At 38.2% G+C, this 13,144-nt stretch overlaps 1 protein-coding gene across 3 annotated transcripts in view; it reads left to right on the forward strand.

The window, feature by feature from the left end:
• KIAA1549 (KIAA1549 ortholog) overlaps nt 1-13,144 on the forward strand; it is a 121,247-nt gene that overhangs the window by 97,881 nt on the left and 10,222 nt on the right. For all 3 annotated transcript variants that reach the window (XM_087934910.1, XM_087934912.1, XM_087934911.1), the window contains exons 12-17: nt 2,099-2,223; nt 6,829-7,034; nt 8,721-8,944; nt 10,097-10,241; nt 11,912-12,205; nt 13,023-13,075. In XM_087934910.1, coding sequence (XP_087791036.1) covers nt 2,099-2,223; nt 6,829-7,034; nt 8,721-8,944; nt 10,097-10,241; nt 11,912-12,205; nt 13,023-13,075 — 1,047 coding nt within the window. The remainder of the gene's footprint in view (nt 1-2,098; nt 2,224-6,828; nt 7,035-8,720; nt 8,945-10,096; nt 10,242-11,911; nt 12,206-13,022; nt 13,076-13,144) is intronic.

Genomic DNA, 13,144 nt, shown 5'->3' on the forward strand with positions numbered 1-13,144 from the left:
CTACTTATTGACTAGTTATCCTGACTTCTCTGCGTTGTATATGGAGATCCTTTTAGCATTTGGTTCTTTGAGTTTGAAACCTTGCATTTGGTGTTTGAACTTCACTGAAATTGGAGGATCCATTATGTAAATTGTTTTATACACATATCCCCAAATGGAAGCTTAAAAAATTGAAAGCAATCTTTACCCCAAAATGCAGTTATTGACACTAGTTTAAAAAAAAGAGTAGAACAAATATTACATCCATTTTAAAAAGGTAAGAACAGAAATGTACAGTAAATTCAAACAGTGAAAGTCGTATTATATTACAACCTGCATTAAAATGTTTGTCAAAACTCAAAGCCCTTACTGGATGGGGCATGTCTGGGTTTCTGAAGATATCATTTGAATGGATATATTCTACTTGTTACATCTGTAATTGATAATTAGCTATGTATGCCATGAATCTCTCTCATCTTCATACATGGAGCAATACTTTTTTCAAAGCTATTCAGAGGATTTGAAAGGGTCATTTGAAAGTGTATTGACAAAGCCCTTAATGGTTTTGTAAAAAGCATTAAAACTTGTTCTTTGGGAGGCCCAGTAAAGCACATGTCCATGCATGTGTGAACATGGCCAAGGAAGCTTCCAAAGCAGCTGTGTCTTCTAGACTTCTAAGACTTCTAAAGGATACAGGTACTTTAATTCTTTAAAGAGGACTGCTTCATTCATACCGTTGTGCTTTGCAGAATCTCCCTTTCAACTGATTTGTGCAGTACTTGGTTTAACTGAAACAGGGGTGTCAAACTCAAGACCCGCAGGGTGCTTAGATCTGGCCTGCAGGGCTACCCTGGAAACAGTGCAGGACCGGCCCGGGATTCCTTTGCCAGCAGCCCTTCCGAGCTCCGTTTTCCCTGGCAGAGGGTTGCAGGAGATTGTCGCAGCCGGAAAAAGAGCTCAGGAGCCCGTTTTCACTGGCAGAGCGCCCGGGCCACCAATAGCGCCCCTGACACAAGTGACGTCAAGCTGGCCATGCCCACCCTGCCCACCCCTTAGATCAAACACAACCTGACGCGGCCCTCAATGAAATTTGACACCCCTGGTCTGGAATCTACTGCCAACCATATAGTGAATCATACATGTTAATGGATGCAGTGGAAGGTAGAAGAAAATTTATTTAAAGGAGAAAGAAATATGTTAGTTCTACATATCTCTTTAATTAACTCAGACAGAGGTAGTTTAGTGTCGTGGATAAGACTAGAAACTGGGAGACCTGGAATTCTAACCCTGTTTTAAGCATGACATCAACAGGATAATCTTGGGCCAGTCATTCTATCAGCCCTTGGAAAACCAATAACAATCGATCCCCCAAATTCTCCAACAATACTGCAGAGATTTGTCCAGAAAACCTACAGGAGTGATTCAAAGCCCCAAATCTCTCCCTCTCCCTCTCTTTCATGGACTTTATTTGAAAGCATGTAATAATGCATTACCGTGGGTGAAATGAAGCATTGATTAAAATTCACACTCTTTAGTAACCTTATATATGATACTCTATTGTTTATTATACTAGCTGATAACCTGGCTTTGCCTGGGTATTTATTTATCCCAAACTTGTATTAGACAGGAAAATCCTCTAGTCAGTACTCACACTGTTGTACTGTCTCTTGTGCAGTGTTGCAAGTCTTCTATTCCTCTCCTTGAGAGTTTCTTGTGTATGCTGGTGTTTCATTTTTGTAGCATTTGATTGCACTTGGCCAATTGCCTGACGTTTCCTTGGAGGGCTGAGAGGGAGCCCCCTTGTGGAATACTGTGAAGCCGTTACAATGGCAAGTCCATTGTGCTGTACAGTAGAAGCCATTTTAAGGCATGCACACACCCTGAGGTAACCCCCACAGAGGGTTTCCAGAGGGTAAGTCATCTGTGTACCAAGTTTGGTTGAAATTGCTCAAGGCGTTCCAGAGTTATGATGGAACATACACACATAAAAAAAGAAAGACAGTATAACCATGAAATATACCATTTAACAACAACAACAACAACATCAACAACACCAACAACATTAATAATAATAGTAATAATGATGATGATGATGATGATGATGTTTTGGTATATACAGAGTTTCCCCTTCTGATGCTGATTCCACAGTGAGTGAGCACTCGAGTGGCAAAGATACAGGAGATGAGAATGCAAGACTTCAAACAGCTGCTAATGACGTGAAATCTCATAGAGTTAGCAAGACTGGTAAGTTACATGGTTTTATGTAACAATAATTTATATAAATACCTCTTCATAAATCATAAATATGTGCTACAAATACTGAAACAGATTGATATTTCTCCTGACCATCATTTGCAAAATACATAGATAGGTCCTTGGGTGGTGGTGGTTGTTGTTTTATTTTGTTTTTTTGCATTAATTTTAAATGCTCAGAGTGTTCAATGGATGCTTATATATTTGACTTTGTCCCAAAAAAATTCTGTTCTGGCTATGCTATGCAAGTTCATTTTAACCATAATTCCACGTGAGCAAATAGACCAAGGATACTAGTTTTCTGGTAAATTTGAATCCTTTTAATTTCTTGGCTAATTTTGTTAACGAATGACTACTAAGAAATCCTGCATTTATTTATGCAAATAAATGAGAATATTGTAATGGTAACTATAAAAGGGTATAATATTCTGTCCAGAACTTTATGGAGTAGATCTTCAAAACCATATTAGAACATAAGGCATTTAGGTAGTCATTAACTTACAAAAAATGTTAAACTATTCATTTACAACCATTCATTTAATGACCATTCGAAATTACAGCACTGAAAAAAATGACTTAGAAGTAGGATTTGCAGTTACAACTTTTTCAGCATCCCTGTGGTTGCGTGATCAAATTTGACAATCAGCAGGTACTTACTATGACTGCATTGACATATGATTACCATTTGCAACTTTCCCAGGTGGCTTTCAACAAGCAAGTTGGTACAGGAAGCTGAATTTGCTTGATGGCCACATGATTAACTTAACAACTACAGTAATTCAATTAGCCCTGGCAAAAAGGTCATAAAACTGGGCATAACTCACTTAAAAACTAGCTTATTTAATAATGGAAATTCTGATCCCAATTGTGGATGGAAGTTGAAGACTGCCTCTACACCCAAATTATTTCAGAAGGGTTATGGTATGTCCTTGGCCAAACTGTACAAATAATTTCTTTGTTGTTAACTGCTGTCTTAGAATCCTTCTCAGTAACATATGACTTTCCTATCATGATTTGGTGAATTATAATGATATCCTTTGTTTTATTTTCTCTGGATGCTATCAGGATTAAACAAAATGGGTAAGTTTCAAAAAGGAATATGAAACTGGACCTAGCTAATTAAAACATAGAATGAGATCTTTATAGAAGTAAATGTAATAGATTTTCATTCAGATGAAACCACTTTACTCTAAATAAATATGTCTATTGGCTCATCAGCAAATTGTCTATCCTTAGCAATTTTCTGTGATTATGTTCAGATCTTTCATATGTTTAGCTACTTAACTGAAGTTCAATTTCAGATATTGTGCATGTAACATCTATGCTTGACCCATATACTTCTCTTTCCAGCATATTAATGCATGATGCTTTGCTAATGGACAAATTTAGAAAGGCAAGGTAGCTGGAGAGGGCATTTCTTGTGTGCTGCGTTTCCGCCATTCAGATTGCTACTCTTGCACAATTTAGCAGGATTAAGCTATCTGTAGGCCTGAGACCAACAACCGAGGCAGCTTCCCAAAAGGGGAAGAGAGTGAGAAAAAGAGATTATCAAAGAAAACATGCCTGAAAGAAGATAAGGGGAATGTCAGAAAGTGGGAACAGGTGGCCCCACTTAACCAAGGCCCCACCTGAGTTAAGTAGCTAGGCATATGAAAGATCTGGACTTTAGGCTCTGATCCAGATCTGTTTGCTTAAACCCCTTCCAAAAAATTAAAATGTGCCCATCTGTGTCCTGGACATTTTAAAATATATTCCTAGAGAAAAGTATTTGCTGTGGTTTTATATGTGCACTCATGCGGTTTGACCTCGAACAGGCAGCTGTGCGTAAGTTTTCTCCCCCTGCATTTTATCTATTCTGCATTTTATCTATTCTTAGAAGAGCTTCAGGTGATTTCTGTGAGGCTACAGATTTATGAATAATAGTTGTCTGAATAGAGGTTTTTATATGTAAAGGAGAGGTTTGTAGAGGATCTAGCTTTCCATTATCATGGAAAACAAAACCTTAATCCTAAGCCTCTGGACATTACCAGATGTTCTTGTTACTGTTAAAATCGTATTCATCTCTTGACAATAATCTTTATTGCTTCATTTCAGCCAGTCATTTAAGACTTCTATATAAAATGTTCTTTCAGATATAAAGCTAAACCATAACTTAAAGGTTTTATTTTTCTTCCCCTTGGTGATTTAACTGCAAAGTGAAAATTGGAAACATTTGGTTCTATATTCATTGAATCCTAAACTGCGGCTAGTTTAAATTCTGTGGTTTTTTTTTAATAATTCAGCTTCATAAAGTAATAACAAGTAGGTTTATTTTAATCAAATGTAACCTAAGCCGTCATGCTTCTGCGGTTTGTTAAAAGCAAAAGTTATGTTTCTGGCTTTGTGACCATTTCAAAAAGTGAAAGTTAGAGGCCATGTATAGAATGTTCCTTTCCATAGTAAAGCACAGTGTCACATTTTGCTGAGATAGTCGGCTTGCTCTTTTATACTTTTTAATCTTCTTTTGACATCTTCTCAGCATGGCCAAGCATTACTAGAAAAGTCATGTGTCTTTTACTGGCAAAATCTTATAATTCTAGGAAAGCAATAAAACGTTGGCTTGGGGAGGCATTTTGAATACAGTTAATCAAACTTGTACAGATACATGAACTTGATATTTATGTTGTAAATTAGCTGCTACCTCTGGTAGTTATTTTGTTACATAATATAAGAGAACATTGCAGGGAGAGGGAGAAAGAGAGAGAGAGATGAGCGAAACATTGTTCAATGCATTGCAATAGTAATTGCACATCTCATTTACAATAATATATAAACTGATAGCAAACAGCACTCTTTAGTAGCACTGACGACATTACCTATTTATGGTAATGAAACGTCTGCAAGAAAACAAGCAAGCTCAGAGAGCATAAAGAACCCCGCAAAAAATAAATAGTACCATGGTTATTAGGGTAGAAGTAATTTTATTTTTATTTGCCACTAATCTCAGAAAACTGACAGATTTTTGTGAGTAGTTTACTTTTATTGTAAGTAATAACCTGTTTCCACCGAGTCCCCTCTATCCAAGGGATTTGGGTCCTTCCAAGTTTCCAGATTATTGAAAGAACAGCCTATGGTGTCAGTTTGCATTGTAATCAGAAGTGGTATTCAGCCAGTTCTGACAGGTTCTGGAGAACCAATAGTGGAAATTTTGAGTAGTTCAGAGAACTGGTAAATACCACCTCTGGTTGGCCCCGCCCCCATCTATTCTCTACCTCCCGAGTCCCAGCTGATCGATTGGGTCTTCTTTTGTTGCCCTGCACAGGAGAATGGAGTTGGAAAGCAGGTTAATGGGGTGGGGATGAATAGGGATTTCACAGTACCCTTCCCCTGGAGTGGGGTGGAAATAGGGATTTTACAGTATCCTTCCCCTGCCATGCCCAACAAGCCATGCCCAACAAGCCATGCCCACCAAGCCACACCCACAGAACTGGTAGTAATAATATTTTAATACCACCACTGATTGTGGGTTACAAATTCCTTCACCTTAATTGTAGCATGTAGGCTGGGACATACAGATAGTCCTTGACTTACAGCCATTCAGACAGTGATTGTTTCAAGTTACAACAACAATGCTGAACAAATGGTGGTTAAAACTGGTCCTTCTGGCATCCCTGCACCTCAGTGGTATAGCATCTCTGGGAACCCTTCCCTAACCTTCACTGCCTACTTGGGCAGCCTCCCACCAGTGGTGGGATTCAAATTGTTTTACTACCAGTTCTGTGGGCATGGCTTGGTGGACGTGGCTTGGTGGGCATGACGGGAAGGACTGTAAAATCTCCATTCCCACCCCACTCCAGGGAAAGGATACTCCAAAATCCCCATTCTCTCCCCACCCCACTAACCTGCTTTCCAGCTCCATTCTCCTGTGCAGGGCAACAAAAGAAGACCCAGCCGATCAGCTGGGACTCGGGAGGCAGAGAATAGATGGGGATGGGACCAGTCAGAGGTGGCATTCCGAACTACTCAAAATTTCTGCTACTGGTTCTCCAGAACTGGTCAGAATCTGCTGAATACCGCCTCTGCCTCCCACACTCTCTCATGTTCCCTCACATTCTGTTCATGACCCACACCCTCACATAGGCCCTGACTCCCTCCCTTACCCAGCAGCAGACACTTACCTGCTTGCTAGCCTTGGATTTAAAACTTCCTGCTTTCTCCCTGCAAACTTCCCACAAGCAAAGTAAACGGGGAAGCCAGCTGGAATGGAAGGGAGGGAGGCAGGAAGGAAGGAAAGAAAGAAGGAAGGAAGATTTCTGATGCTCCCTACCAAGAAAAGTCAATTGTGGAAGCTGGCAGGAGGTCAGAAATCACTGTTTTTTTGGTCAAACATGACCATTCTGTTTTTCTGTTTGGGTAAGGAAACTACAAAACAATGACCTAACGTGGCATAGGTTGTCTAATATTACATTATTTGTTTTTCTAATTTCAGTGGTACTATTCAAATCATGATTTGCTTTTTGGTCCAGAGTGTTTTGTAAATGTCACGTGCCCTGGGATTTGACTATGTTTATTAAACCAATACATTTTTCTCTTTTTATATTTTTATTTGTAACCCAGGCCCTCCGCAGATCACTAATGGAACGGAGCAGCCATCTTCCGCCTCTATCTTTGAGCATGTGGACCGAATGTCACGATCCTCTGAAATCAGTAGAAGAGTCCCTAGCAAGATCCAACTGATTGCTATGCAGCCTATCGCCATGCCTGCAGCACAAAACCAACCCCTTTCTGACCGAGTTGCTGAAACCAACAAAATTAATAAGGAGGTACTCTCCACTTTCATAGCCTCTCCTTTCATAGCATCCATCTGACGAGAAGAGTCTGTTTAAAATGAAGCCAACACAAAATTATAGAAATACCTGGAAGAAGGAGATATTTTGTTTAGAACTAACAAAAATTTAGATAGGCATCAGAAATGCATTTCATAAATGAGAGCCCTAACTGAGAGGGCTCTGTTCTTCTATCTACTCTGCCTTGGCAGGAAGAGAGTGACCTTCATTGAGTCCTCTGCCACTTTTTCCAAACTATAAGTCTCAGGATTCTTTGGGGGAAGGTCATTATATATATTTAGGACTGTGCTCCTAGGCAACTCTGTGTCAAGCCTAGCTATTTGGGGGTCTCCTGTGGCTTTTTAAAATTTTGCTCCCTAAAGTAAAGTTAGCCTCACTTTGAGGTATGACTGTGGCTTCTTCAAGAAATGGGGTGGGAACCAAAATGTAAAGGTAAAAATAACTAGTCCCAAAGATGCTTTTTAAACAGGCAACTGGACTTTCTTAGTTTTTCCTTGAAGACATGTTGCTTCTCATCCAAGAAGCTTCTTCAGTTCTGACTGAATTGTGGAGAATCACAAGGAATATAAATCCTTCCATTCTCCACCATTCCATCAGAGCTGAAGAAGCTTCTTGGATGAGAAGCGAAACATCTTCAAGGAATTTCCATAGACATGTAAAAATAACTTGGACAATGTCTCCTGTTCTCAACATCAGTAGCTTCTGTGAAAGGATAATCAGGCATGAATCCTAGCCTTGTGAATGAAGCTGAAAAATAGGGTTTTTTTCTTTTTAGATTTCCCATGTGCAGAAAGTTTGTTGCTGTAGTTTCTTGTATAAGATTGCCTTCGTTTTTCTAGGATATTGTGCTCTGGGGATCTTTTACATATGTCCGAGTTCCCAAATCTATATGTTTTTGCTACACTGAAAAAAAAAATCACATAGTCATACTTACTTGTTAAATCTACAATCTACTCTAACTCTCACTGAGTGATTATACTTAGATATTTGACGGTATCCATTATGTCTTCTTCAAATGGCCGCCTAATTCAAATGCATTAGACAATTGTTAAATGAGGGAGAGAAAGTTGATTTCAATTCCTGTAATAGCAGATTCTGTGAAACAAGATCAATATTTTAGTAATGCAGATGAAAGTAAGAAACAACAAAAATAAATGTTGTTTCTCTATACGATTAACTACTTCGCTTTTGTCTTGTCTCAGTGAGGTTTTGCTGTAGTTGCTCTTCAGGCAGCAATGCAGGAAAATTACCTGTAATCAGAAGAGATGTCCAAAACAGAGATTCTCCCACATAAACACAGGCACCGTTCTTATCAGACTGATAATTCTTAGCTTTATACAAGCAGTCTTTTTTACATAAGCTTTTACCATAGCCTGGATTCTCTCCGCTGCTATGCCTTTACGACAGGTTTTGGAGATGCAATTTGCATGCTGTTTGTCATGCTCTTGTATTAATATGCTGTGCTCTCTCTTCTTCTGATTGTCCTTGCTGAATGAATCATACAGGGCATGATTTTTTTCCCCTACCTGAAGTTATATTCTGGCAAGCATTCAATATTTTCTTTTCATCTTTTCCTTCTCCTGTCTAATCCATTTTGATCATGTCAGAGGAAAAGCACCAAAAGAGGTTTCATGCATCTCCCTATTTTTATTTTCTTGAAAGATACAAACAGCTCTGAGGCATAAATCTGAGATTGAGCATCACCGTAACAAGATCCGGCTACGTGCCAAGCGTAAAGGACATTATGAATTCCCAATTGTGGATGACGTGGTTATCATCGATACCAAAGAACAGCAGCAGATGTACCGCAAGGCACAGATGCAGATAGATAAAATCTTGGACCCGAGTGGCAACATGCCAACTGTTTTCATAGAACCCAGGAAGAGGTAAGTTGGAGAGAGTGAAATTCATTCCTATCAATTTAGAAAATGTGGATATTCCTGAAAATATTCAGAAAGTATGTTAAACTATTTTATGTCAGATTCCTAAAATATTAAGAATGTTAAAATATTTTGTGTCATGTTTCATCTATAAATTTCTCACTTGGGAAGGTACAAGGAGAAAAGAAATTAAGCCAACAGAATATACTGGACAATAAAGGCTGTGTGTTCCTTTTCTTGAAATTTGCCTCCCAAATCTGCCAGGGTTTTCAGTTTTCTTTATCATGGCTTCTTCCTGGTTAGTATTAAGATGTACAAATGGGAGATCTATTTCAGGTGCCTTTCTTTCTGGTGAAAAATAGCTGGCATTTATTATCAACAAGGCCCTTTTAAAGGTGTAACGTTGATTACTGAACCTTCTTGGGTTTTGGAAACAGATCAATGCTATTCTGTTTGATAGGGCCATGTATTGTAATTTATTTCCCTGGCTTTGTTTTCTGTTTCTGCATTTTAATAAGTTAGTTTTGAAAAGGTACATCATATCTTAAATATGCTTGCTCTTTATTTATTCTTATTCTATACTAGTTTGGAGAGGAGACAGGATAAACTGATTAAAATGAATAATCTATTAATGTTTTCTCAAATCAGTGGCCCATATAAAATAAGTAAAGAACATGTAAACACCTGCCAAGGTACCACCATCAGTTTTGCCTTCATTCTAGTCTTTAAAAACTTGGTTCATTTTACAATAATATCTAAACTAGGCCCATCAAATGGAAAACTAAATGAGTGTTCTGGTTTATTTATTCAAATTTCCCTGGACAATTTGGATAAGTGATAGCATATCACAATTAAGCTGGTTATTTATTTTATGTTTATTCCATTATATTATTCATGTCCACTCATCTGCCAAAACTTTTGCTGCAGTTGCAAAAACAAAAGCAATAAAAATAGCCTATAAAATGGGAAGTAGCAGTAGGAATAAAAACTCTAAGCCTAGCCATTCTTAGATAGATTGCCTTAAAATTTGAAGAGGCTTAGATAAAAGATGTTTCACATGCTACAAACTCTTTGAGGTAATGTTTCATGGTATTAAGAACACAATTTAGGCAATGCTGGCAAATCTTAAGGCATTTAAAGAAACTATTTATTCTTTAGTTCCCGGGCAAAACGATCCCCAAAGCAGCGTCGGAGGCATCAGATGAATGGAAGCCCAATGGATGCAGACAAGGACAGACTAATCACAACGGACAGTGATGGCACGTATAAAAGGCCTCCGGGTGTCAACAACTCAGCCTACATTGTATGTTTAGATCTTTAGGAAGGCTATATGTGATAATGTATCATAACATCCAACTTGCATGTAAATGTTGCATGACTGTATGGTGACGATTGTTAATGTAAACTGGTTTTTTCGCAGTTATTTGAAGAGCCTCGATTTATAGACGTGTTCTCAAATCTATTTCCTGTCTTAGAAGGGAAGGCATAACTAGAGACTCAAGAAAAGGAGTTTCATGCACTGGGGTACCACTTAGACTTGGAAGCCTGTGTAATCCACAGTGTCCAACCCCTTTGCTCAGTGCAAGAATTCTAATTAAAACATTGGCTTACCTGCTATTTTCAGTGAAGGAGAAGTCCTGGGTAACAGCTTTCAATTCTTTGTTTTGGAATCTGTAGCTTAAATTAGTTATTCCTGACCTGTCTCATTCTCTCATGTGACAAAATCCTGAGCTGCCTTCTAGGTGACAAACTCTTTGCAAAGTGCTGTCATATTTCCCCCATTCATCTTTTCACAAGGCTAAGAGTTCCAATGCCGTTAATCTCCCTTAGTAGAATTTACCAGTCCCTAATCTTACTTGTCCTTCTCCTAACTAGTCCAGTTTTTTTTAAATCCTTCCCATTTTTAGCTACCACTGATCAACACTTCTTTCCACCTACAGCATTCAAAGCGAGGTGCAATCATTGCAGAACGAAGTAAACAAATATAGCCTAAAATTTTGAATTCTGCTTTGATTCAACCTAAAAAAAAGTTATTTGCTACTCCACTGATTCATACTCGGTTTACAACTGACTTTTTAAATGTTCTTTTTCACAAGGACAGTTTCTAGATCAGATATACTGCACTCAGAATTTATTTTCATTCTGATTCCTTAGCATATAACTTTGTATTTGTTCCATAATTCTTAGCGATTTCTCTAATCTATCAAGATTGCTTTGAATTGGGTAAACTTGGGTATTAGGGTATTTTTGAATGATCTGCAAATTTGATAACTGTTCTTCCTTCCTTGTTATTCAAACTGTTATTAAAAATGACTACCAATGTATCACCTCACTGGGTACTTCCCTTTACTTTGGTAAGGAATCATAGCTGAGTGTTCCTTGAATAAAATTTTCAAACCATTTCTGTATCTACTTCCTTCTCGTGTTAATCAGCCCATATCCAATGAGCTTGCTAATCAGAATGTCACAAGGAACTTTTTAAAATGCTTTGCTGTAGTCTTTCTTCACCTTCCTCCCATATTTAAAAAGTACACAATCCCAAACAGTTCTGGACATATAAATTTGCAGCCCAGGACTGCTATATCATCATTATTTCTCCATAAACTGCATGATAAGATTAGGAGAAATGGTTGGCTCATTGCTCAGCAAAGAAAGCTTCAACCTGTATTTACTAGAAGTATTCTTACTTTAGGTTGAATTTATATTTACTGACAAAGAAATAAATTCAACACAACAAAAAGATTGTTGTGAAAGTGACTGCCTGCGAAGGATCCTAGATTGGGGCTGAAATATCTTGGGTACACTGTCATCAGCTCTCATCTTTGGAGAAGGAGATACTGCTAATGATACTCAGAATATGCACAATAAAGTTTGTCCAATGTAACACATAGATGTTGTTATGACAAATAATATCACACCCAGATAATATTTAGATAATGTGTGCGTTCTTGTTTCCCCATCTTTTTTTTCCAGTCTGATCCTGACCTTCCTGCAGATCCCCAGACACCTTCTTCAACTGAATTGGGAAAATACTCAGGCCTTCCTTCCCATGCTCTCCAATATGTCCCTCCTCAGCCATCGATTGAAGAGGCCCGGCAAACAATGCATTCTCTCCTGGATGATGCCTTTGCCCTGGTGGCTCCTAGTACCCAAGCATCCATCACCCATCCTGGAGGGTCAGGAGGACAGTCAACAAGCACTCCTGTCCGGGCTCCAAGAGATACCCCGAGCAGTCAGTGGGGGTCACCCTACAGCCAGGCTCACACAGTTAGTAGTCTCATTGATGCTCATCTCAAGAGCTTCCTTGTGAGAAAGAATAGTTCCTTCTGTCCTCAAGAATTTTTTTTCCTTCTTCTTCTTCTTAAAGGTATCCTACATTTTCTGCTTCTCGGCATCTGTCCAATTGTGTCAGAGCTCGGAAGTTAAATAAAATTAGGTCTCATTAGTAATTGGATAGAAGACATCTAGGAAATTGCCAGGCTATAAGTTAGACTAGACAGTTTAAAAAATGCAACATTACTTATTTACTATTAACAGAAAATTGAATGATTAGGTCCTCGTGGATGTCAGAAATTGAATTCAAGGGCATCTGCATTTATGCTTTTTAGTTGTTAGTATTTAATTTTTTTGAAAATACGCTTATTAAAATCTTTTATTTTATTTTAACCCATTATTGTTTTCTTGTATTTTATTTATATAACAGTGTTATCTTTTCTTTTGCTAAGATTGCCATTTTTTGAATATCACTAACTTTTCTGTCATACAGGGTGAGGAACTATGGCCCCTTTACAATTTGTGGACTTCAACTTCCAGAATTCCTGAGCCAGCATGGAATTCTGGGAGTTAAAGTCCACACATCATAAAGGGGCTATATTTCCCCACCTTTGCTGTAATAGGATCCTTGATTTGCTTGTATAACATGCTGCCCAATTTTTTGATTTGATAGAAGTTTTCTTAAAGTGTTCAATATTTGGAAATATTTTATTCTCTTAATTTTTCCTTTTAAGTTCTATTTTACAATACCCTGATTATTTTAGAAGGTATAGTTATGTTTTTTTCCCCCTGACATATGGTCTTTTTTCAGAGATACATGGATTTTGGGATGACTCCACCCTCAGCTCCAGGCCTACTGCAGAGGTATTTGCTAATTATTTGATTGGTGTATTTGCAGAAGAATTATTTCTTTTTCTAAGAATACCTCTTCCT

The sequence above is a fragment of the Pseudonaja textilis genome, chromosome 5 (assembly GCF_049901715.1).
Source record: "Pseudonaja textilis isolate UNSWEBS1 chromosome 5, rPseTex1.2, whole genome shotgun sequence".
Lineage (NCBI taxonomy): Eukaryota > Metazoa > Chordata > Lepidosauria > Squamata > Elapidae > Pseudonaja > Pseudonaja textilis.